At 36.6% G+C, this 26798-nt stretch overlaps 1 protein-coding gene across 5 annotated transcripts in view; it reads left to right on the forward strand.

Annotated features, from left to right (window-relative positions):
* Positions 1 to 479: 479 nt before the first annotated feature.
* The window catches only part of ARAP2 (ArfGAP with RhoGAP domain, ankyrin repeat and PH domain 2), a 139222-nt gene continuing 112903 nt past the window's right edge, over positions 480 to 26798 (forward strand). For 2 of the 5 annotated variants that reach the window (XM_065699295.1, XM_065699330.1), the window contains exons 1-7: positions 752 to 881; positions 7114 to 8175; positions 13930 to 14000; positions 14935 to 15014; positions 19713 to 19798; positions 20162 to 20518; positions 23770 to 23839. In XM_065699295.1, coding sequence (XP_065555367.1) covers positions 7265 to 8175; positions 13930 to 14000; positions 14935 to 15014; positions 19713 to 19798; positions 20162 to 20518; positions 23770 to 23839 — 1575 coding nt within the window. In that variant the 5' untranslated portion in view covers positions 752 to 881; positions 7114 to 7264. The other 3 variants (XM_065699315.1, XM_065699324.1, XM_065699304.1) reach the window with 3 other exon arrangements.

Here is a 26798-nt window from a genome sequence, read left to right on the forward strand (position 1 = left end):
CAGTAAATCTTTGCTTCTTGTCTCCTTTAACAGCGGCATACCTCCGGCTTCAGCTAAAACAGTGTAAGCCTTCTGCTATGCCCTTGGAATTAATTAGAAGCAAATCAGAACTGATATGCCTAGAAGAAGGTGTACATGTACACTGACAGGAGTAGATGAAAGTACTTTTCAGTCTCATTTTGGGTAACAAAAGCTAGTTTCATATGAGTGACACTAATTCACAGATACGGACGAGCTCCTAGAAGTGGGGAAGTTACAAGCATTACTGAGAACTTAGTTTTTTGTGGGTTGTTTCTACTGTTTTTAAACAAGTGACCACGCTACAGCTGTGCAACTCTAAGGCAGCACTGCGTGCTCGCCCCGAGCGTGGCCCTCTTTGGTACAAGAGGCAGTCGAGGGGAGTCCCTCGGCTCCCAGCTAGAGGAGGGGGTTGGCAGTCCCGGCGCCAGGTCAGCGCGGGGGGAGACACAGACACGGCTGCGACGCGAGGAGATGCGCTGAGGCACCCAGCGCCGCAGCCCGCGGCGGCAAGCGGCCTGACTCCTCACGAAATATGCTGCCCGGCGAGCACGCCCTGAGCACCCGCCCCGGCGGCCCATGCGCGGAGCGGCGGCGCGGAGGGGCGCGGAGCAGAGGGCGTTTCTCGCCCGCGCCCAGGTGCGGCCGCCTCCTGCTGGAGCGAACGGGAGGGAGGGTGGGAGCTGCGCGTCACGGGCGCGGCTTTGTGGGGAGCAGCGCGGGGGTGGGGAGGCAGGCAGGAAGGAAGGAGAGAGGGCAGGAAAGTGAGCGAGGGGAGAAAGCGGGCGGGCGCCACTTGAAGCGCTGCCCCTCTCCCTCTGCCGGTCTCCCCCCTTCCCCTTTTCTGCTGCTCTTTGCCAGAGGTAAGGCAGCCTCGGCGGGGTGCGCGGTTCGCGAGGCAGAGGGCAAGGCTGCCTGGCGGCTGCCCTGTGCACGCTGGCCTTTGCGGGTGACTTCCCGGGCAGCGCCGCGCCGGGCACGGAGCTTCACCGTGGGCTGGTGCAGTGACGGTGGAGGTCCCGGTCCCGCTCCCGTTGGCAGCCAGCGCGAAGCGCACTGTTGGAGAGGGACTTGAAAGTGGCCGGTGAGTTGAGGGGCGAGGCCGAGCGGCTTGGTGCAGGGCATGTCTCAGATCAGCCTCAGATACCAAAGTTGGGCTCTGACAAGAAGTAGCTCGTAGGCAAGTGGAAAGCAACGCGTGTATTTGTTCTGTGTTAGTCTGTCTTTTTCTTGTTTGTTTTGTTTTGTTTTTTAGCTTAAGTTATTTTAACGGTCTGTATGTAAATGTCATACTAAGGACATAGCACATCATTACTGTGTATTTGTTTACACGCCAGGTTGTTTTTGTAGAGTTAGACACAAGCAGACTTCTCTTTAGCTGCCAGTATATTACCGGAAATATTACCAGAAAATGCATGAAGTTTGTTTTGGGAAGGTCAAAGAGCCGCAAGGATGTACTGGATAGAAGAGGCCAAGTGAATGATACAAGAGTTTGCTAGAGTGTTCTTAACCAAATCCACTTCGTGCTTGCTGCTTCATGGCATGCTCTTCCTTACTCTGGCGACTGCAAGTTGTTCCACTGGAATTTCTTGCAGTATGAGGCTTGACTCTGAGGTAGCAGAGGTGGCTGAGCATTTCTCTGAAAGAGAAATGTTCTGAAAACAGAGAAAAAAGAAAACGTAACAAACTTCCCCCAAAACACAACCCAAAATGACAAACATTTTGACAGAGGATGCGATTAAAGGTATTTCATAATTATCCACTGTGTTGAATTACACTTGGTAACTTTCTTGCATTTGTAAGGGGAACAGTTCAATTGGAATTGTTTCAATCGGTTATCTTGCCCTGGGTTGACTCAAAAGTTAATTCTGTGAGTAATCACTTTAAAAAAGTCATTTGAGGGATTTTCCTTTTTTTTCCCTAGTGTGCAGTCAGTATGCTGATTGCATTATGTAGGTTTAAGGGAAGATCTTAAATGATCTACAGTGTTTTCTAGGCCTGTTAATCTGTCAGTTTCTATGTAGTCAAGTACAATGGGAAGATGAAATTATCTACTGGCAGATTTTATTCTGCTCTATGGTAAGTCCTGTTGTAGTGTTTTCTTGTCTTGTTTTGGGTTTCTTACCTGTGTATTTGGATCTTAATCTAGTATGTGGTTTACCAGAAGCTGTGAGCAAGCCTCAACTTGATTGTATTTGTTGATCCAATTGCTTAGTGTGATTATCTCGCCATGCACTTCTAAAGGTTTGACGCTTTCTTCAGGCTAATATCTGTAGTGATCTTAAAAAAAGATGAAAAGTCTCACTTGCGTGTTTCTATATTCAGCTGTACCCTACTGTTAACACATTTCATTATTAAAAGTTGGATTGCTTGCTTGAACAGAACTTGTCTGTTTATCTTCAATGTTGTCTTGACTTTTAACTTGAAAATCATAGAATGGAAGAATTGTAGAACGTTAGATGCAGGTTCTTACCCTCCATGTGAGATAAAGTTCTGAGAGTTATGTCTGTTTGTCTGTGCCAGTGTTGTCATTTTTCTTTGGTATTTAGCAGTCACTTCTAGTGAAACAAAAAGAATTGTTACGCCACACTGAGTTGTTGTACCTCCTTGTTTAAACTCCTTCCATAAGGTGGGAATAGGAAGACCATAAAAAACAGTTTGAAAATAAGTGGGAGAAACATGATCTTCTATGAAGGAAGGTTGAATGATCCTATATAAGGCTTGGGATGTGCAACGTAAATTGCAGTTCATTCACTGACAAAACGTATTTTCTTGGAAAAAAAGCCCAGATGGTTTCCCTCATACTGTTTTTCCAACATAGCAGTTAAGATGTTTTACCTTTATTTCTATAAAATGGAATTGTCAAATATTTTCTAAGAAGCTAGGGTGTTATTTTTTTTTGTTTGTTTGGTTTTTTTTTTTGTTTTATTGTTTGGTTTTTTTTTTAATAAGCATTTCCCCATTTTTAGCAACCATGTTGAATTACAATTTTTGTCATGGTTACCCTATATAGTAGAATGTGATAGTGCAGCAAGAATGAGTTTTATTGAAGCAAGACCCCCACCGGGAGTACTGTGTCCATCTCTGGGTCGGCCACCACAAGAGGGACATAGACCAGTTGGAGTGGGTCCAGAGGAGGGCTGGAGTACCTCACCTATGAAGACAAGCTGAAAGATTTGGGTTTATTCAGCCTGGAGAAGGCTCTGAGGAGACCTTAGAGCAGCTTTCAGTACCTAAAGGGGGCCTACAAGAAATATGAAGAGGGACCTTCTTTTTACAAGAGTATGTAGTGACAGGACAAGGGGGAATGGCTTTAATCTGACAGAGGGGAGATTTAGATTAGACATTAGGAAAAAAAAAATCACTGTTAGGGTGGTGAGACTGGAACAGGTTGCCAAAAGAAGTTGTAGATGCCCTAAACCTGTTTTTGAGGCTAACCCTGTAAGTGTTTGAGGCCTGGTTGGATGGGACTTGGAGCAACCTGGCCTAGTAGAAGGTTGGAACTAGGTGATCCTTAAGGTCCCTTTGATTTATGGGATGTACCATGTGTACTAATGTTGAAGGCTTTTATTTAATTTTTTAGTGGTACAGATTTGGCTGTGAAAGTGAATGTAAGCATATAAATATGTATATAGCATACATACACACCACCTATCTGTTCAAATGTTCTTTAGGTTTTGTTATGACTTTGCAATTATAGCCATAGTGGAGATTAATATAAATTAAAAAAAAAAAAAAATTTAATTACATTGAAATAGATTAATATATATTGGGTAAGTCAGTCTTTGAGTTCTGATTTTCCATATACTTACTGAGTTTTAAGCCTTTATTAAGGATAAAATATTGTAAGAAATGAGTCAATGTTTATCTTGTAGTGTGTGATACAAACATTCACCAGTGTGTGTGGCTTTGTTTAGCTGTTAGTTTTTGAATCTTCTGAATAGTCAAACCAAAACAGGCATCAGTATACCTTTTGCTCAGATGCACAAAATATATGGGACTCTGAACTTGCTGGTATCCAACTGCCTGTGTAGCTAGGCCAGATCTATAGCACATCTTTATAAATCTTGATAGATCCATTGATAACTTCCGCCATAGAGGAGTACAGAAACAGAAAATGACTTGGGCTTCAGCTTCTAGCAGTTCTGCTATTTTGCCGTCAAAACGTCTTCTCAGCAAGCAGTTTCCTCCTTTTGCAGTCTGCTACGTTTCATTTATAAAATACGCTACAAAAAGTAATGTTTTTTTGCAAATTTGGAAGCAATGTTTGTTCAGTGCTAGGCAATCCTATGCACCTTTATGTGGGTAGGTTATGGTCTGACTAGCTGAAATGGGTTGAAAATAACTGTGAGAAACATGATCTTCTATGAAGATGGGTTAGGATCCGCATACCTGATGATACATGGCTATTTGAGTTCCTGAAGTAACAATATTGGAGTGGTTCCGAAATAAGGTGTGGGCAGTGTATGTAGAAAAAACAGTATTTAGATGCTGAAAAGAGTGTGTGTATGCATAAAAAAATGTTTATATAAAAAGATATATTTATTTGTAAAATATACCTAAAAGCTACTTTCCTAAGTGTCTCTTCTGTTACTGCTGAAGGTGGAGGGGTTGAGAAAATGATACTGTCTGAAAATCTAACATCTTGGGGGAAAAATACCCGAACACCACTATGAAACCCAGAGCTGCCAAGAAGGGTGGAAATGGCTGAGATAACCAATTGCAACTCTAAAGTACTTGTACACTAATATTGTAGGGGGTTTATATACTTGATCATGGGGGGTTTCGTTGTGTGTTTTTTTTGTTGTGGTTTTGTTTATTTGTTGTTTGTTAATGGATACATGAAGGACTATTCTCTGGCAGAAACAGTGCCTGTGATACTTTTTGACCATTCTGTACTAATTATTTCTCATTCTGTATTCAGAATATATATTCAGCTTCTTAAAAGACTGTATTTATAGTTGTATTTTTCAGGGCTTAGAGAGGGGTGGAGGCCATACAGTTGAATTTTATCTTTTATGGCTAGAGGCTTATGTGAAAAGCTTGAGGAAATGCTGATGTCTGAAATTTTTAAAGGAATGGGGAATCTTTAGATAAGTACACAGATTGGGAAAGGACAAACTTAAATCTAGAAGCTGATTGTTAATCAGTTCAGCTCAATCTAAGGCTTTTTGTATTTAAATGACTTGGAAATCTTTTAATGAGGGTTAACTCCCTAAAAAACTTCTCTCTTGAGAGGTTGTATCTGATTGGCCCAAAGAGTTGTCTGCCTATAAAGTTTTAATTGTATGAATTTCATATTCAGGATAATAAGTTAATTCTCAGACTTGTGCGGACAGTGATCAAAGCTGATAAAAATATTGCCCCAAAATGAAGTTAATCCAAAGGCTTACTTTAAGGAATGTGGCATTTATAGTTAATGTGCTGTGTTGATTTTTATGCCTTCCAGAAAAGTACAGGTTTGTTAAGGTGTTTTTTTTTTCTTTTTTTTCTCATGTCACATATATATATGTATATGGTTTAAGTATAAAGGGGTTTGTTTTTTCCCTGGGAGTTTTTTTTTTTTTTTTTAATTTTTTTTAAATTTTGAAAGTTTTGGAAGTGTGGGAGTAATAAAGATATATGCAGAATTTTGCAGGAAAAGATTTCTAGTGATTGAGTTATTTAATAATTCATTTTCTGAATAACAACTTAGTTCAAAAGTTGTTGGTGAAATCTTACAGAAAAAAGTTTTATCCTTTATTGGAGGAACTGATGTGATACAAAAGTAGGCAGTCTTTTGAGCTTCTGTTCTAGATCATAAGTAGTGTCTTTTTTGTCAGGAAATATTTTAGAGAATACAATATCAATGCCTACTACCATGGATATATTTTGGACAAATGATTTCTTTCTAATTGCTACTTACGTCTTACTCTGTACTACTGAAGCTGTTGTTTCTTTTCCAGGCTGCTTAAGGCTAGTATCTGCATGCCAGGACAGCTTCTACAGTCAGCAGGTTTCCCTAAGGCCAAATTGCTCTTTATACAGGAAGAGGGAGGTGAAAAAACTTGTTGACTGCTGCTGATCTTAAACCTTCTTTAAAGAGATGTGATTTCAGGTTGTCTTGGATACCTTCAGAATAGTAGCTTCTCTGTCTGTTTTGGATTTTGCAAATTGTGAATTTGGATATGGCCTTGAAAGAGGAAAAACTCAAAATAGGTGGAATCTGAGTAGTGTAAGAGCCGAGTTGGAAAATACTGAGGAAAAACTGTCATGGGCACTTAAGATACCAAATGACCATAGTGTGGGGGCCAGAGCTTGCCCTTGGGGTTATGGGTCTGCTACTGTTTGTGCCTAGGGGAAAACTGCTTCCTTGACAGAGTTGAAAAGCTAGTAGTTACCTGTTTCCTGTTTTGGCTCACGACAGTTCTTTGAAGGGTCTGATCTTCAGGATGTATTTTGATCACAACCATAGCTTTTTGACCAGTTACTTAAACAACTAAGACACTCCTCTCACCATCCTCCAACATGCTCAGAAGTGATTCTGCCTTTTTAAGCTATTTTGTTAGTTGTCATACTTGTTCAGTTTGGTTCTTGGTTGAAGAGGGTTTGAACCCACAGATCACATAGAATGCTCTAACCAGTCATTTTTCCTTTTCTCCTTTGGAAGTGTGTTTCTCTGCTCAAAAAGTTTAAGGCTCTTAAGTTAAGGAAGTTGAAGCCCTACCTGGTAGTTAATTGGTGCTGGCATGGGAGTAGGAAAGCGTTAGGTTCCAGAGCTGGTCTTGGATGACTTTTTCTCCCCCTTCTATCCAAGTACATGTAATAAGAATATGTGTGTAGATAAGTGGTTCATTTCTTAAGTGTTCATCTTCTAGGATTATATGTTTTAAGGCTGTATGATGTGCTGAGTTAAGACTTTCATTTCTCTATTCTCTCTATACAGGCCAAGATAAAAGGATGGAGAGGTTATGCTGTTTGCCATCCTTGAAATTTTCATATATAAGCAATTTAAAAATATCAGTGTACGAATGACATGGAGCCTTCAGAATTTAACCCAAGATTAATGTGAATTCAGGTGGGAATGTTTTTTAATGCCCTTTTTCTTTTCCATAGGACAGCAGTCTTTATAAAGAAAAAAAATCTGCTTGGACTGGAGAAATCTAAAGTGTCTTGAAGAAATGGATATTTTTCATTGGCTGGCTGACACAGTATTTAGAGAGCTTTGTTGCTAGTGAATATGTGCACATCCTGACTCTATTTCTACATGACGGTGTGGGGCAGTACTCGGAATGAAGCTGCCATCATGTCATCCACATGCAGTGACACTGATATTGAAGAGTTCTTGGTAAACATTAACTTGGGGCAGTATCTTCCAAACTTTAAAGAACATGGCTATAATATTGTGACAGATTGCATGGGAATAAATAACAGCGTACTTCAGGAAATGGGAGTGTTGCCTACAGGTCACCGCAGAAGGATTCTGAAGCAATTAGATGCTGCTCTTTCAAGAATGCAAGAGAATGATCTTTTCTGTGAAAATCTAAAATTCATCAAAGACCTGAAAGTTTTAGAAGAGAAGCAATATTCATCCTCAGTTCGGGAGTCTCCAGTAAGCAGTGCAAATGTAGAGGAGGCTAGCTTGACTCCTGCAACATTGTCAGAACAACTTCTTAATAAACCTTACAATGATAAAGAAAAGTTTGAACTTACAGAGCAAAACATACCAGAAGCAAACAAGGATGGCTTTAAAAATTTGGATTTTCCTAATTTATACCAGAATTCAGACAGCATACTGAAAACTGTCAATCAAACTGGAAGTATTGAGACAAATAGCCAGCCAGATCCATCACTGGAAGAATCTGCTGCATACCAAGCTGGTGAGCACTTGGCTGGCTGTTTGGCAATTCGTGATCCTCGTTCTTCATTTGCTCAGTCATGTGAGACAAAATGCAATGAAAACAAACATTCGATGTTTGCAGATGAGGGTGGTATATCTGGTAGTAAGCCAGATTTTCCATTCTATAAGTTTAAAGGAGAAATGATAGACAATGATTTGTATAATTCTTACACGAAAAACTGCATGAAAGTATTTCCAAGAGCAAGCCGATCTTTTATATTAAGGCATCGACCTGTACCAGAAATTCCTGAATCAAGTAAAGTTCAAATTTCATCAAGGTAATTGTTGTTTCTTTCTAACGAAGAATCACTGTCATTGTAGAAATTATAATTTAGGGTTTCTTGCAGGTTTGTTTTTTTTTTTTTTTTTTTTTTTTTAATTTTGCCAGATTAAAGGAGAATTAAGTTTCAGTGCAGGTTGAAAGCAGAAATGAGAGTATAAAAGGAAATTTTAGAACAGTATTTACTTATCTTTGTGTCTGCTCGTTTTCAAAGAAAGAAATCTTTTCAGTTTAGGTATAATCCTTGCTAAAAAGGATTATCTGTGTCAAGCATTTTTTTAAACTTCATGCTGGTAAGGAAGAATGGAAATACGCAATTATTACAAAACAAAGACTGAAAATAATAGAAAAAACCTGTTGAATCTATTCCAAACCAAAACATTACTAATAATTTTAGACCTTAGTTACAGGGTTTCTGATGAAATTAAGATCCATTGCAGGAAAATGGTGACAAAATGGGGAATTCTGGAGGCTAAAACTTCACCCTTAAGTGTAAAAATGAATTTTTATGATGAGACAACAGTGAGTGAGACACGAGTATTCATGTTGTATCTTTGTAATTTTTAAGGTTGTACCTTTCAAGAGATATTGTTCTTGGAACATACAGGGTTATTATATATGTAACTTACAGGAAAGATCTAGCAAGTTTTATGTACCACATTAATGTAGTTTTATATAAAAAATGGTGAAAACTTTAGAAAATTCTTGTCTGCTTTGTGCATTGTATGGTATAGCCATCCTCTAAACAAGGCAGTATATATCTGATATGATTGCATGCATTGGATTAAGAAGATGACTGCATGAAAATCTTCAGTCTTAGCCTTAACACACATAACATTTATGTGTAAATACGATTTTTTTGTTTGTTTTAAATTAAATAGGTAATTTTATGGAGGAGGAAATTATACTGTGGTATAGCATGTAACAAAGAAAGCAAGGGCTTTCTTTGAGATGGTTCTTACTAATTTCTAAGCTAGTAGCTCTTACTGTCTTGAATAAGCATTAATTCTTGTAGCTTATCTTGCAAAAATATGATGGAATATAAAGGAAGATGTCTGGTATTAGAATTTAACTCCAGGCCTGTCTTAATAAAAGAAATATTGTTTGAATGTTAAAAATAACTGACACCGAATGTTGTTGATAACAGTATTATCGGCTATGTAAACAAAGAGTATCTTCTCACAGATTAACTTGTAATATTTTTGGTTCTGTTAACTGTATGATCATTCTATTAACTATACTCATCATGCTGGTAGAGGGTCTTAAACAGAAAAAAAAAATCTTTTCAAAGGTATATACAGAGTTTAGTTGCTGTAGACAGATCCAAATCATTAGATTGCACTTTTTTAGTAATTTTTTTTTTTTTTTATTTTTAAAGCACTAGTTATGCCTGGAAGGGACATGTCTGAGAATGTTTTGTATTTAGCTTGTCATTTTCATCTGCGTATCTTGGCAGTTCGAAACATTATTAGCAAGTTTATACATGCCTTAAATGCTGTTTCCCCAGCATTTACAAGTTTCTTTTAGATTATTGAAAGAAGTCAGTAGTAAATGTTGTAACACAATTTGAGTGAAGAAATGGAGAGGCAAGGTTTTTTTTTCTTTTTCTCAACAATTAAGAGATTTTTGCATGCCCTAAAAAGATGCTTAATCAGTGCCTTCTATATATGCAAACATTGTGCTTACTGAAACTTAAGTATAAACATCTTTCAGTGAGGAGTAGCTTTATGTTAACTTTTGTAGAGTCATTATCCCTTTTTCATATAATAAAGGTATTCCTGCTGAGCTGAAATGGGAATCTCATCCTAAAAGAAAACGATAACTAGCTACTAAGAATACTCTTAATGTGTTTTGAGAGACGATAATCCAGTAGAGAGAATATGCTATATCTGTAATCTTCCCACCATTGAAGCAAATCCTCCAAATTGCAGTCTAATAGTGATTGATATGTGACTGGGTCACTGACTTCATTACCCGTTATTTTGATTTGTGAGCTCCAGGTTATTTTCTTCATCTTTATGTTCCATTTATAACAATATGGAAATCCTGGAAGACAAATAGCAGTCTGTCTGACAAAGATCGAGGATAAGCCAGCACTTCAGAACTTAAACTTCACAAAATCATTCTTTATAACCTACCTGGGTATTTTTTTAGAGACCAAGAATTAATACAGAACTTTATAATGGCAGCTTGCAGCATCTTTAACCTCAGGAAAGATCATGTCTGTCTTACAGATTGTATAGACTCAACTGAGTTTTATTGATAGGTGCTGGCTTCATACTTATTACATTGTATGAAGGCTCTTCCATAGAGGCAGAGAAATCCTGCTCAAGTTTTCTGAGAAAATCAACATTTCCTTCTAGTCGTTCATGGATATTGGTGATAAATTTTTATGCAAGGAAGTGCTTTTCTCATCTCCTCTGTGCCTTCTAGCACAAGAAGTTCATGCAGTGGGTGTCCCTGTGCCCTTTAGTGCTGTAACCATGTCCCTTTTTATTACTAATAATATGCCTGCCTCGCTTGCAGTTTTATTTCCTTCCCTGTGCTTCACTTGTTCGCCTGTCTTTTGCCTGCTGCCAGCTGGTAAGTGTATTTAAGTCTAAAATTTTTAATATTGTTCCCCAGTCATGTTGTGGAACAGAACAAAGGGTTAAATGCAGTGGATTGGAAGTTTCATCCTCTCTCTTGATACTTTTGGTCTAAGTGACTTCATCCATACTGACATGAGTGAAAAATGAGGCCTTTATAAGACAAAATAATGAAAGTAATGCAGTGGATGGAGCTGACCACTGACATCCCTTTAGTGGAAGATTAAAGATAGTAAAAGAAGAGAGGTAGTTTTAGAGGCTTTGGATGCTTTGACTCATGTCATTAGCAGTCATTCTTAGGTGAAACAACCACTATTGCATAATTCAGAGCAGCAGCCTGTTTAAAGAAAAAGCAGATTTATAACATGGTAGACCTGTTCATTATACAGAATACTACACAGATAAAATTTCAGACTGATGATCTCTTAAGTTTTAGATTTTTCATATCCCCCAACTTTGTTATGTGGTGTGGAATTGGTCTGATTCTTTATTAAGAGAAATAAGAAGAAATAGACCAAATATTATTCTGGAAAACAGGCTGCATTTGGGGGAAGATAAGGGTAAACAAAATGGGTAATGCTTGGTCTGACCAGGCATTATTTGTTTCCTGCAGCTGGCAGATCCTATGGTTGAAACTTAGACTTCATTTCTTAACATGGAAGTGGTTAAGGTTGCAAATGAGGTGCCCAGGCTGGTGCTGCTGTGTGTCTCTACTCTGTGTTCTGTCACACAAAGCAAATATTTTAGGAGTGGGAAGCTGTGCCCTCTCTTTTCCTGTGATCAAGCATCACCATTAATTTGCCTCTGCGAGTTGTCTATGAACCCCAAAGCTCTAACACAACGTGTTATAGCACTTCTGACATGTTTGCGTTGTGAGAGGGTTAGGCTTTCAGATACATAGAAAGGAAAACATGTTTTGAATGAGTTTGAACACAAGCTTCATTCATTTTAAACACTCAGCAGATGAATGCCTCTAAAGACTGACTCCTTGAGCTGACCTCTCTCCCTTGCTTTATTTGGGAGGTGACAGGAGTGTATTGAATGAAACTGCTCAGCCCAGTGCAAAGCTTTCCAGTCTCTCAACCTTTAGCAAGACCATTTGCTGCCTCTTCATGCCCTTTCGTCCTGTTTATGTGAAGGAAAAGGTGGTGGAGAAGCATATGCAGCCTAAGCAGCATCCAGTACCTAACGTATGAAAATAGTGGGTCTTAATCTCCACAGTTGTAACAAAAGTGATAATTTGATTGAAACTATTATTATATATTTGTAAAATTGGTGCACTTTGCTATTGCTCTAACCCTACTTTAAAGAGCAAAATAACAAAGATAATTAACCTGAAGAGGTATTAGGTTTTAGAAGTGGTTAAGGGAAGTTACAGACTGGTGAAGATCTTCTACTCTTATTTGCCCCCAAAGAAGTCTTCAGTGTCTTTTAATTCAGATATACAGTTTGTACAATAGGTAACTGTTCTGTTGAGCATTGACAAATTGCTGTAATTTTGTAGCTTGCACTGTATGTTGGTTGTTCTAATCTTTCAAGCAGATAATAATAATAAAATTGCTTCATTTATTTTATATCTTGAGATAGTTTTCACTTGACATAAGTTAGAACTCTGTTTTCCAAAAATCACAGAAAGGTCTTGTTTTTTGATTGTGGGGATGAAAAAAAGACTGTAGTTTGCTTATTAGCAGTTTTTTTTTGAGATGTATACATATATGTAAGTATGTAATCAAAAAGGAGTACCCAAGTCCTGAAAAATACATGAATTAAAAAAAAAAAAAAAAAAAAGAAGCAGGTCTTTGTAAGATGATTGTTATTTTTCATTTCCTGGTGAATTTATCTTCAGTTGTTGCTGTTGCCATTACTCACTTTTAAATCCGTCCACCCTAAAACTAAGCTAATGACTCACTGCTTTACATAAGAATGAAACTATAATATTAAAAGCTCTTTGAGTCAAAGATGCTTCTCTATACCTCTGATTTATATTAATGCTATGAGTACCCTTAAACCCACCAAACTAAGAAGAAAAAATCTGTGTTGAAAAAGTTTGGTGTGTGTTTGGTTTGGGTTTTTTTGTTTGTTGTTTTTTTTGGTCAACATACCAGGTTCTTTAAAATTAGGTTAGTACAAATGTATGAAGTTAGTTTGCTAATGTAGCTTAAAAAGATGTAACTGCATCAATTTTAGTAAAATACATGGAGAAACAGATTTTTAAAGTGCTTATTTTTTGTAATTATAGCTTTGGAGACTAAATAATTGTGTATGGTACTTAGGCCATGACCCACCTTCACTGGCTAAACTCACTCTGTTTTATAAACCTATGACTTTACAAAATATCATTGTGGAACTTAGTTGATACAACTTGAATAACTTTTGTGATATCAAATAGCTTTATAAAGTGTGGCTTCTGTCTTGAACTTAGTAATTTGGAGCAGATTTAGGCATGAATTAAAAGTGATACTAAATAGTAGAAATGTATGCCTTGTGTCATTGAGAAACATCCGCTTGAGACATGGAGTAGTTCAGCGTGGGCTTAATGGGACAGTATTTCTAAAGATTTGAATATAGCTAAATTTAAAAGGAAAAAAAAATTCTCTGTATGTTAAGTGGGGAAACAAAAGTCAGGAATATTGATATTTTTAATATATACTTAGCTTTGAAGGATGGAGTACCTGAGGAAATCAAACTTTTCAGCTTTTTTTTTTTTGTGTGTGTGTGTGTGTGTGTGTGTGTGTGTGTGTTCACTGGGTGAGAGAGTGTTTTGTCTTGATTCCCATGCCCAGGCTCCTTTTGAGCTAAATGTTAAATTAGACTTTCATATTACATCTTTCTTTAAATATAGTCATTAATAATCAGTGGTAAAGGATGGCGGAAGAGTACGTGATCTCCATGCTTCCCAGCCGTCTAAATGTATTGTAAGCTCAATTCAAAACAAGACACGCAAACTGAGGATGCATGCTAGGATCAGAGAAGTATTTGGCGTCACAAAAGGACGAGAGCACATGGTTAGGTGACTTCTAAATTAAATCAGAAATTTTCCCCAAGACTTAAAATTGGCTATTTCTGTATTTGTGTATAATTTTAATAATTTAAGTGCATGAGATGTTTTCTCCATTTCTGCCAAATTTAACTTAGTTTTCATTTTGTGCTTTGTTTTGTTCAAGTTCCCTTCAGAAAAGAAGAAATGTGGATCTTGTAAAGTTTTCTTGCACCGCGAGGCAAATTTCACAGAACAGTGAGTTAAGCATGCTGATACACTACATCTTGAATATTGAGTATAAGGAAAACTTGGGCCGGAAGTTTTCTGGAATTAATATTGACTTGCTTATTTTAAGAACTGTTGGGCATGTAGAAGGTCTGGAAAAAAGCGATGAATGTTATAGCAGAGTATGTAGCCACTTTTACATTTTTGCTTAGGTTTTTTTTTTTCCTGAACTAATGAAAATTAGAAAACCTAATCTTTCAACCTCATTTATTTTAATATCCTATTTTAGACTACAGTATTTGGAGTTTCTAAGGTTAGGTCCAGATTTTTTTAAGAGTTAGCTCTTTTGAAAGCTATAAGGAGTGTATTCCTGGCTAACGCTGGCCAATTTGTTAGTTAGTGCTCCTAGCTCCAGGAAATATCGGGAAATAAATTGTATTAAATATTTTACTGGAAGAGTTTAGAAGTCTTGTGCAGTCAGTTGTAAACAAAAGTTCTTTCATATTCTGAAGGCATGTCTTGTTTGAAGTTATGCATATTAATTTAAAGGAAATACTGGGTGTCAAAATAAAGCTTGTGCACAAATGAGGTTTTGTGGGGGTTTTGTTTGTTTTGGTTACTTTAAGTGAGAATAAAGAACACTTGAGCTATTGCTCCTAAATATATGCAACAAAAGTTTTTTTGTCTTTTTAACTAGATGCAGGGTGGGAAAGAAGAAAATGCCTGTGTACAAGTCATATCCAAACTCCATAGTAATAGTAGTAGTGATTTAGTAGGTAGTGTCTGAGAGGAAAGAAGGTATCTGGAGTTCATTTAGAAATGGGAAATTGTTTTTTGTTCTTCAGAATTTTTGTGAAGAGCAGAGAGATCCAAAGCAGAAAAACGTATGTCCCTGGTTGATTTTTATTAGTACTTTAGTAACGCAGTGCACTGTGTGACTTGGTATTTATTTTTCTGCTTTTAGAAACTTTCACAGAAGAAAAGCCACCCATTATCTCTCCATATGGGGAAACCTTTATTTGTGACAACCCTAAAGATGCTAAAGTAAGTTGAGAAGTCTGAATATAAATGGTCTATCTTCATTTTAAACTTCATGTGTTTTTTATTGCCCAGTACCTTCTCTGTCTTTAGGTACATATAGTGTAAATATTTGTGGACTAGTGAATTTCCCTAATCTTGAAATACAGTTTATGCTGTTCAGTACTAATAGGAAGATAGGAAGCTGTAGTGTGAGTTGGTTGTTTTTTTGTTGTGCTTTTTTCATTTTTTTTTAAACAATGTAGGACAGATAACTATGCCCAGAGCTGCTGCATCAGTGTGAAACAGTCAGTTACAGGAATCGCAGACTATCTTGATGCCTTCCTTTTACCCTCTTAGGTACAGTACTATATTGTAGTACTTGGTGCCTAAGTGAGGTTAAGTTGTGGTGAACCACTGCAGTTGACTAGTAAAGGTAAACGTGGTTTTTCTCTCTTCTGATAGTTGCAGATCAAGACTGGGCATTTCTACACAGGCTTGTGGATGTCCTATGAAAGCAGCTTACATATTAGTTTAGATGATGTAATGGTCACTTTTGGCCATACCCTCTTTAAATTCCTGTATATGAAAGTTCTCAGGACATTCTTCATACATCCCCTAAACTTGCTGTATACCCAGAAAGTCACGTTTGTTGCAGGATTTCTGGTAGGGAATATTTTTGTTGACGTCAGTAACTAATGGTGTGAATGCCACAGGTGGCATATGCACGGGCTTCTGAATCGTGGAGATCTGGGAGGTAAATCAGCTTAGTTGAGGCATCCACCAAATGCTCTAAATAGCTCCTGCTTCCGTCTCAGCAGGATGCAGACCAGAAATTAATTTTGTGATTGCTTATACTTGTCCCAGCCAATCTCAAGCCACAATTACAGAAAACAGTGAATTAATCTTAGTTTGCGTCCTAGTCTTCGCTCTAATGTTTCACTTTTTAAACTGTTGACTAAAATGAAAGCTACTCAGACAGGTGCTAGGATTTTTTTCCCCCCAATTTTAATTTGTTAAGAATTGGTCAGTGAAAATAAATGGTTAAAATTTCATCCTTTAATAGGAGTGGTTTTAAAAGTATAGAAATGGTAGCTGCTTTTGGTGTGTACTTTCTTTTCTTTGGAAATATGTTGTGCCTTTTTTTTTTTTTTTGGCTTTTTAAGGAGGTACACATAAATTCATGTCTTGTTTCTCCTTCTAGTGCTTGTTACCTGCACACAGAAGTGACCTGAGCTTTTGTTTTCTTTCCTTGGCCTGTCTGTGTCAGTTGTCTGTCGGTTCCAGTGTCTTTCTTTTAAAAATTCCAGATTTAAGTTCTTTGTAATTAGTTCAATGGCATAAACAGGTTTTCTAAAAAAAAAAAAAAAAAAAAAAAAATCTTAGCCTTCTTGTTAATACTTAGCATTATTTGTTATATATCACTGAAATGTTTGGGTTGTAAAAAAGCATACCCAGGAAGGTGGTCAGCAGTCTTTCTTTATCTTACAAAGGCACCATGTACAAAAATACCATGCTGTTAAACTGGATTAACTGCTTGAAATAAAATGGCTATTTCTGCTGGTTGTAGAATCATAGTTAATGCAGTGTATTTTATCTTCTTTGACTGAAGATTTGGATTTTATCACTTTCATGTAAGTGAACGTTTTTTTTAGTTATAGTTATCACGTGCCTCTTGGAAACTTCATAGTTAATCTTAGTTCCATTAGAATTTAATTGCAGACAAAGGTTGTAGAGAAGAACCATAAAACAAAGGTCCTAAGGTACATTTCATTTTCAGATTTTTTTTCAGTAGGTATTCAGTATCCTAGGAACAAATAAGAAAGTTTGTAAAGTATCTGAAATTGTAGGGCTTTTAATTGCTACTTCATTTTAAGTTAACCTCCCACGAGAATATAGTTTGGCTGTATACAGGAAAGTGCAGCAGATTCTTGTACTGACTGACTGACTGACTGAAGCTTGTTCTAAGGGCTTATATGTTGGCCATAGCCCTTCTACCTGTTTCACTGTTGTAAAGGAAAGGCTTCCCTAGGCTTTTATAAAGGGAGTGCCTGTAGAAATAGGGAATGAGTCACTACACACTGGAGGTAAGTGAGCATGAAAGTACAGGGAATTAAGGTTATGAAGAAAATGTAACTTTGACTGGGTCATGAAGAAAGACATCTAGAAGCAGAGACCTCTGTAAAAGGCAACCTGAAGAAGGAACATATTTATTTATAATGTTTAAAAAAGAATAAATGCAAAAATCCAAATGTTTTAGAGTTGATTTATTATTGTGTCCAACTGAAGAGCCAAGTATATTAGAATTATTTCACAGAAGAACTGAGTTCTAGTGAATTCAGGCCTCTAGAGTGAAGTCTTGGCTTTTTTTGTTGCTGTGGACTGTCAGACTAAATTGAGGTCAGTAAACTATGTGAGCTCCTAAGCATTGTGATACTGTGGAATGCTGGCTAGATTGCAAGTCTAGTCACTTTAAAATAAGAATTCCTAATATTTTAAAAGGAGGAATTTATCTTTATTGACCTGTTATAAAACTGTATTGCCAAACTATGGTCCAAGAATCAACCTGAGTAGTACTGTGTGACATTAGATTTAATAGAAGATTAAGGTAGTATTTCTTGAGGAATATGCCTGTCCTGAATGCCATTGGGTCTTTTTTTAATGTAGCCTTAGCCCTGATACTCTTCATGCAGTCTGTGTTTTAGCATTCAGTTTTCCTAGCTTGCTGTTGTTATCAACAAGACTACCTATTAGAAAAGCATAAACCCCCAAGTACATCCGAATTACTTCCACATGGAAAGCAGGGGATTTTTATACAGGGCTGCAAGTAGGGAGTTCCATCTGTCAGAGATCCAGGAAACCAGATTTCTTCCTTAAGGGTAGGTGCTTCCTATGCATAAGTACAGTAAATATTTAGAGACAGTTTCTGTGTAATATATATACGTGTCTTTTAAGAAATACTTCTTTCTGTAAAGGTGTCTGCAGGAGAAAATGCTGCTATTAACTACCTTTGTGTAATGCAAAGATTTACAGAGATTTGCAGGACGTGGGAGATGAGACTTTTGTCTCTTACTGAGTCTGAGCATCTTGCTGAGTAATTCTGTAAACAACACATTGTAAATACTTGGTATTTAATTTGGGTGAAATATATGTCTTTGTGAGCAAATAGAGCTCACTTTCCATACAAGCTGTCCTTGTTTGTGGACTTTTACGTTTTAAAATCTACTAGCAATAGAAATGCATTTCTTGATTATTACTTGCAAGTTCTTAGGTTTCCCTGAATTCACTTGCTCAAGTGCTGACGATTGCAGAGTGGACACAAGCAGGACATCAAACTGTTACCATTCTGAGAGCGAGGAAGAGGTACTACCACATAGCTTCAGGGAGTATAGTTTGCGGTTGCATCCTGATAAGCAAATGAAGATGAAGGATACTGACCATCATTACTATGAAGATGTTTCTTGGGTGATGGTATTAGCCTCTTGACTATTGGGTAACGGTGGGACATTGCCATTTTCCCTCCTTTTGAGAAATTCAAGTAAATCTAAGCATTTGATAAGCAGTGGAGAGGTTGCTTTTGAGTTTTATATTTAGTTGTTTGCAAGGTGTAGAGATGTGATTTTGTTGTTTTTTTTTTTTTTTTATTTTTGCCTAATCCTTGATGCTACAACATAGAATATAGTGTGGTATGAGTGGTGGTTGCTGTTGTTTGGTGTTTTTCATAATATCGCTGGCTGGCAGAAGGCGGCACTAGGTTTATCCTAGCGGTAGCATGTGATTTTCACAATTTTTGCTCTAGTGCACATATACCCAGCTTTGAGTTATTTTTTAAGCTTGCCTTTTCATGTTGCCAAGGTATAGCCCTCGAGTACAGGATGAGTTACTGCTGCTCAGAAAACAACTGGCAATGGTTGTGAAAGCTTATCCTCTTCTTTCTGCCACCGTTCAGCTTCGTGACATAACGCATCAAAGCTTAAATGAGCAAATTAAAATGCTTCCATTATAAAGCACAAGATGTTCATTTTAGTTTGTTTTTTTTAAAGAAAGACAGGTATTGAGAAGCTTAGTAATGTGATTGTCAGATCAAGTTCAGCAAGTGTGAAATGTAATATTCTTGAACAGTGTTAACCTTGATATTTTGTACACTGGAAGCAGCTTGTGATAAAGATTTCTAAACAAACATTAATAAATGTGTCTTTTAGGAAGAAGAGCTTGGCAGGAAAATGTGAGATATATTTGATAAGGCTGAGTTCAGTGTTCCTGTAGGAATTCGAATTTACCATTATCTTTAGTGTACTGTGAAGGCTGTACCTTTAATTCAGAGAAGTATTGATATGATAAACAGGCTAGCAGTGGCAAATCATAAATGGTACGCTTAACCTGCATGTGACATGTGGCTCTTGAGCTTAGAAGATTTTAGAGTAAAAATAATACTCAGTTGTGCTTCAAGAAAAATCAGAGGACTGATACTTCTACGCACTGAATTTCTTTATCTATTTGTGTCAGATATTTTGGACTATGCTCAAATGTTTTATGTGAATAGTAGTATTTAAAATAGAAATATTTAAGGTAACATATCTTACTAAAAATATGATCTTTCAAATGCATATTTTTAAAAATGTGGTAGAGCTTTGCTAGTTAGGTGATTCATGTGTGTCTGCAGTAATTTAAACATCACTTAACTACTTCAGTACGAATATTGGTTACAATATATTTCTTTTCTAGGAGCATCATAGAAAGGAATTCCTGGCTCGTGAAAATAAATTGGATCTAGAAACGAATGAAGAGCATTCTTCTTACAAGAATCTATGGTATAATAAATGAGTTAGAGAGAAATCAAAAATGTAAAGAGGAAAGAGTTACTGATGTCACAATTAGATCTGCCTGTGGCAGGGAGGTTGGAATTAGATGATCTTAAGGTCCTTTCCAATCCGAACCATTCTTTAATTCTATGATCTCTGCTTCTGAAGGTGAAACTATGACTGTATTTATTTTGTTCTGTTGAGCCTTTACTGTATGCTACAGAAGGCAAAGTTTGGCTGTGGTTATTACAAGGGCTAAACACATTATGAACATATTTGTGATATGTCTTACCAGCATTTGTTCTAATTGATAATTTCATGTATTTGTGCATCGTAGCAGTACATTGAGTAAAATGCACTTTTTCTTTCTAGTTCCTTTAATAATCAGGAAGAGAAGACAAAGGAATTTGCAAAAAATGAATCCCTGTCTCAAGAAAACAAATCATTAGCACTGGAAGAATCTGAACGTGAATCTGTATATTCTATTGTGGAACAATGTTCTTTGCCTTCAAAGAAAAAGAAAAATAAAGCCAAAACACACGCAACATCATGTAGTAAGATAAGAAGTGGAGATTTAGATGGCTCAGTCAGTGAACAAATGCATTTTCAGCAATTTGATGGCAATCAAACTTCATTTGGAAATGAACCAATAACACCGTATGCTTGCTTTTATGGACCATCAGTAAAGAAGGTTAAAGCAGGATGGCTGGATAAATTATCCCCTCAAGGGTATGGCATTTGCAGTCATTACTGTATAACTGCGGAGATGTATGTTTGCATGACATATGTTAAGTTTGCATTTGGTCATTGCTTACTATTTTTGGTGGGAAAGCGAACTGTTTTGTTGCAAGAGCATAGGGCTATTCATGTTTTATAATGATGTTACCTAGCCTCAAGTTTATTTATGAGGTGCATTCAGAAAAAGTATTTTTATTAAAAACGTTAATCACGACTTATGAGCTCTTGTGAAAAATGCAGAATTAGTTTGCACCAGTATTTCCAATCTGTACATTTTTGCTGAATATTTGTGGGTCACAAAGTAAGTGAAAACAAACTCTCATTTTGAAAAACTGCTTTACCAATTGGGCCATGGATGCATAAATTAATAACTGGCATAAGTGGAGATCCTGTTGGTTTCAGCGTTGTATGTATGAGTTGAGCTTTGAGTTTAGAAATGTATCTGGGGTGAGTTGTCTCCAAGTTGAAGTTTGTTGATTTTTCATAAAGTTTGATGGGAGGAATCTGAGCCCAAGTCTTGCTTTAAGGTTTCAAATAACGGAGGGAGGAACACAATAGAAAGAGAATAGACTTTTTGCAACATTTTTAGGTTAAAAAAAAACCTTCGTGTTTAATTTGTCATTTTTTACAGTTTCGTTAATTATTTTAACCTATTTTAAATTCCAGCCCTTCTTAGAGTATTTTATGCTAAAGAGTACCCTATTATCGGATCTTCCTTCCGTAAGTGTAAGCTCTGATGAACTAGTAACCTCCTCCTTAATAAACTGAATGGACTGTTCTTTGTTTTAAATTGTAGTTTCCAGTTTTCCAGTTCTTCTAATGACTTTTTTCTGAGATCCTGTTTGTATAGAAAGGGACACAATATTACTTTTTAAGTCTATTTTAGATCTTCACTAGTACTTAGCCTCTAGAAATTAAGGCTGTTGTCCTTGTTAGTGCTCTAATATATCTACTTTACTTCTCAAGCCTTAGTAGTTTGGCAGTCTTTGTTCTCAGGGCTATGTTCAGCTACACTGAAAGATGATAAACTCCTTGGCCTAACTTTCATTATTTGCAGCTGTAATAATCATTGCTACTCATGAACTAGTACAGCAATTAATTTTTTTTTTCAGTTTAGTGACAAAGTTAATGAATTAAATTGCTTGAAAATGCAACCTTGCTTGAGACTGCTGGAAGAAGCTGTATTGTACAACAGTTTCCTTCCTTTTATTTCATTTTGGTCGTTAGTCCTTTTTAAGAGTTCTGATTTAGCAAGTTTTAATTTCTTTGGTTTTGGCTTTGTGTTGATTGAGTGATACTTTGCTGAAGGTGAATGACAAGTATTAAACCTGGTTGAATAAACCTGTTTTACAGTCATGAAATTTCGATCTTCTCAAACCTTTTATTTTTAAAAAACACTTTCAGAAGTTGCATTCACATTTATCAATTGTCATTGTTTACTTTTGTTACAGAATCAAAGAATATGTAGAGCCAAAAGACTTTTTCTGCCAATGTCATATTCATTTGCTGCAGTTAGCTTTAACTTTTGTTTTATTTCACTTACAGGAATTTTTTTTTTTTTTTTGACAACATGTTTGGCAGTTTAGCTCAGAGTAATAAAAACTATAGTTCTTGATTCCAGTTGACTCATCTTGTACTACTTGAGAACAAAGTGTGAAGGCTTTAGATAAAGTACTGTGTGAGAACACATTGCTTGAAAAAAGATAATGAGTTAACCACAAAATTTGTACTGTTAGGAATGAGTAGAACTGTTGCAGAGTCATTATCCTTGAGGCAATGATACTCCTTGGCTAAATTTCAAGGTCTTTTTCTTAAGCATGGTTTAATGAATGCTACATTTTTTTTTTTTGTTCTCTTTCTTACAGTGCCGTTTCACAAATAGCTGAAGATTTAAAGAAACCAATCAAAGGGGGAGGGAAAAAAAATACATTTTTTTTAATCTGTCAAAGCACTGCCATATTGTTTCAGTTCTACCCTCCACCCCTCTTCTTTTTATAAAGCTCCCATTTACCATTGGCACTGAGTGTTCCCTCAGAGGAATGAATATATGCTGTTTTCTTAAATTGCCACAAATTGTGCATTTAAAGTACAGCTTCTCTTTTTAGTTAACTTACTATAAATTGTAAAGCTATTCAGTTTACTCACTTTGCATATAGTACTTAAATTCATTTTTTCTTCACTGCATCATCTTGAAGTTTATTGATGTTTTAATAGAAAATAGATTTTACATTGGCCTTTCCAGGTTATGAAAAATGATGATTTATTGAAGTCACATAATGCAAGTTAATTAAGCCAGAGCTGCTATTTGATTAAAGTTTTGATAAACTATCACAGTCTACTAATCCTAAAGCAGAGCACTCATTTAACAGGAAAGGAAATAATGGGAAAAGAGATGTTAGGGTGGAGTCTTGTTCTTTTTTAATTGTTTAATAGATTTTAGAATTGAAACTTCTATAGATGATAGCTAATAGGCTGTCAGCGTTTTTAATGAGCATAACAGACTACTTAAAGTTCACCTAAAAATAATTATTTTGGAGGTCCTTATAGAGTGTGAGTTAATGGCAAACTGAAAGAATCAAATGAGCTTCTCATTTCAAGTTGATGAAAGCTGGAATTTTATGTTGTAGTTGTTGAGTGATTTGGTGCGATTTGGAACACTTTGTTCAAGGCTGTATATTTATTGTCCTGGGAAGAGTGTTCAGGAGATGTTGATGACTGGAGATATCATAGTCTGTAAAGAGAAATGTCCTTCTCATAAGCACAGCAATGAGATGGACATTTTAGATTCTCAGTTTTCCTTTTTTGAAACTATCTTGCAGAGATTTTGACACTTAAAGGTATGCTCTGTGCTCAGGATATTTCTTTGCCTCCAATAAAAACAGTCAGTTCTCATTCTTGTTAATTTCTTGCAAAATTACAGTTTGATCTGTCACTTCAGATAGAGCATATGGGGAAGAAATAGAATGGAAACTGAACTTATTAAAAATGTGAAGACACTGATTTGTAAAAGAAGTCCAGTAATACCAAACTTCTTATTTTTGCATATTTTTGTTATATTTGACATCAGCATTCTCCTTTTGAAAAGATACAATAGGGGTGAGATATATTTTAATTTTCAGAAGGTTTAGGCCCAAACACAGGAAACTAAACATGATTTTTCCTTTCTATAACTTGTGCTAGAGAAATTCTTTAAAGTCAGTGTTTTGTTTAGAATTTTAATTGTATTAATTTTTCATTCACAGCAAATGTGTGTTTCAGAAGCGCTGGGTTAAGTTCGATGGAGACAGCATTTCTTATTACAATAATGAAAAGGTAAGTGGCATATCTTGGTCATGTTTGGAACAAAATGCATTAGTATAATACACACATTACCATGGGGAAATTCAGAAATAATTGAAAATGAATATTCATCTTATATTAATGTTCAATTGCAAAGTACTATGATGAGATACTATTTAATATTTTAAGGTGTGCTTAAGATCTTTATGTGTTGTTCATCCCCTTCTTTTCTAGAAAGGCTTGATATTCCTGACCTTTCAGGTAGATATCATCGTAACTTCTTACTTATTCAAAGAGTGACACTTCTGCATTCTGTGAAACAGAGCGGGATCACACAAAACGTGTTTAAGATATGCAGTGTTTTTTTTGATGGAGTTCACAGAGTGTCTTGTCATGGGAAGCCAGCATGCTGGAGAATAAGACAGATTAGATGTGGTATTGAAGACCTTTTGAAAAACAAAACCCCCCCACACTTATTTACCTTTTAATGAAAAATGTCTCTTTCCTGGTTGTATTCTAGCAATAATGACACATGGGTGGACTAGGTTGTATTTGAAATGGTCTATTTAAAATCAGCATAGGCCTGTGATGTCACTGGATTTTCATTGTTTCTGTACCCAAGAGGACTGAATCTTACTGAAATTTTTGCAGTCCTGTGAGTTGCTTCGATTAAAGTATTTCAGTTCTGATATGTGATACAAAAATGGATTTTTAAATAGTTGTTTAGAAAAAGTTTAATTCTGTTGTGAAATTGACTGATTTCACCTTTTGATGCTAATTTTTCACAACAGAAACTACATTGGGGATATCTTGTTTGACGCCTTTAAACTGCCTTTTTTTCTTTCTAAACATGGCCTTTGGGCTTTTTTGGAAATGTTTTTTCCCTTCCCTTTTATTTAGGACACTTGAGACCACTACAAAATTCTTTCTTTCACTCTATGTGTAATTAATTTCTCCTCTTGGAAGAAATTAATAACTTCTTAATCTCAGAAGTGATAGATGGTTGTCTAATATGTGTGTTAGTGGAGTTGAGGTTGTATGCATATGTGTTATTTGAAATGCTGGAAAGCATTTCCTGTGGAAGATGTTTATTAAATTGGGAACAAAATACAATATCAGGTAGAAGTTCCTGAGCAGTATGCTAGGTGGCGATCAGTAATGAGTCCTATAGATGCTTTATAATATGCACACTCTTAATGGAATTTTAGGAGATTATGAGGGAGGTAGAACTGATACAGGAATAGACTGTTCGTTTCCTGAGGGGGCAGACAAATGGAGAACAAGCTCAAAGAAGTATTTACATTAATGTTTCTTTCGTGTTCCCAATCCGTAGGCACAATCTGGTTTTACTTGCTTGCTTTGCTTCAGTCACAATGGAAGATGTGATTTTGTAGGTGAAGGGAGCAATACAATAACATTTGGATCACAGTAACAAAAAATGTTACCCTTTTGTGATATTCATCCCAAGGCTTCAGAGGAGCAGAAAAGAGAGCATTGGGATTTGCTTAACACTGTCTGTAGCATAATTAGGGAAAGAAATGCTAATACAGAATATTAAATCTTGTATTTGCAGTGGGGATTTTATATTTTTTTTTTTTTTTAAGGTCACTGAAGAAGTTACTTAGAGGTCAGTTACTCTAGAATAGTACCTTTTTATGCATTTGTCTATAATAGGAGATTCCAGAAATCTCGCCTTCAGCTCAGGGGAATATTTAGTCTGTCACACTATGCATAGAAAGCTACTAACTCTGCACTGTCTGTTTAAAAGTTCTTTGTGATGGGTTGGAGTATCAGAAGCTTGGAGAAGGCTTGATCTGTAGCCTATTTGTCTCACTTTTCCTGGAATCTTGAGTACAAAAAACCTCACTCCTGGGACTGAGAGAATTGCTGGTTGGTCTGTATTTGTATACAGTTTGACCAAATCTGTGTGCTTGATTTGAATTACATATTCCTGCAACTTTGTACATCTGGGAACTGTGACGCCTAAACCAGTACCAGGGTTTGAGAATTTGGTGAAACTTAGACTAGCTTGTAGATAGGAAGAAAACAGTTGGCTGCCAGTACTCAGTACAGTGGGATTGTGTTGGATGAACAGCAGTGTTACTAGGGAACATGAGTTTTTGGTGCAGTAGTCTCTGCTCGATCACTGTTCCCATGCCCAGAGTATTCATATTGCCTGCTAGATGGATACCAGCACGTTCCTGCTGTTGCTTGTGTGTTGTTGCCTTGACATTGTAAGCAACTGTTTGCAGATCTGCCAAGACCTCCATGCAGCTCAGGAGCTCATTCTGGTAAAAGACAGGGATAGTTACACAGTTCATTGCAAGGCAGTGGGTACCTCCTCCTAGCTACATGGCTAGCTATGTATATATTTAAATGGGGAAGTTGTTGTTTTAACTTTAGATCTTAATGGCAAGTTCCATCTTTTCTAGTGTGTTTGTCCAAGGATGTTCCTACACAAAGAAGCGTGTTATACTTTTGGTTTCACGTACTGATCAAAAGTAGTTCTCAAAAGGAAATTAATCCATACTTGGGTATTTTCTGATTATTGCAGACAGAAAAGGGTAGACTTGGTGGAACGAAACTGTTTATTTTACCTAGAAACACTACCTATTAAATAGTTCTATTTGTCATTAAAATTAGGAACTTGAGAGGAGCGAGGTTCTCAAGAAAGGGAAGTGTGCTACATGGCTAATGAAGAGTGAAACAAGTGGGGGGTGGGGAGGGAAGGCACAGAGGGCGGCATTCCTGAAAATGTGTACTTAGACCATCTAAATGCTTCTCTGAATTACTTAAGCCTTAATTTTCTAAATATTTCTCTAACTTGATCTTGTTGTGCATCAACTTCTAATTAATAGAGACTTTATATCTGAATATGTAAAAAAAATACTGAGTCTTCTACAAAAAGCATCTGACCTAGGAACAGTTTTTGTTTGACTCTGCTGCTCATTTCTACTTACATGGTCCAGAGCAGATTTATGTGGTCAGAGCA

Source organism: Lathamus discolor, chromosome 1 (assembly GCF_037157495.1).
Source record: "Lathamus discolor isolate bLatDis1 chromosome 1, bLatDis1.hap1, whole genome shotgun sequence".
Taxonomy (NCBI): domain Eukaryota; kingdom Metazoa; phylum Chordata; class Aves; order Psittaciformes; family Psittacidae; genus Lathamus; species Lathamus discolor.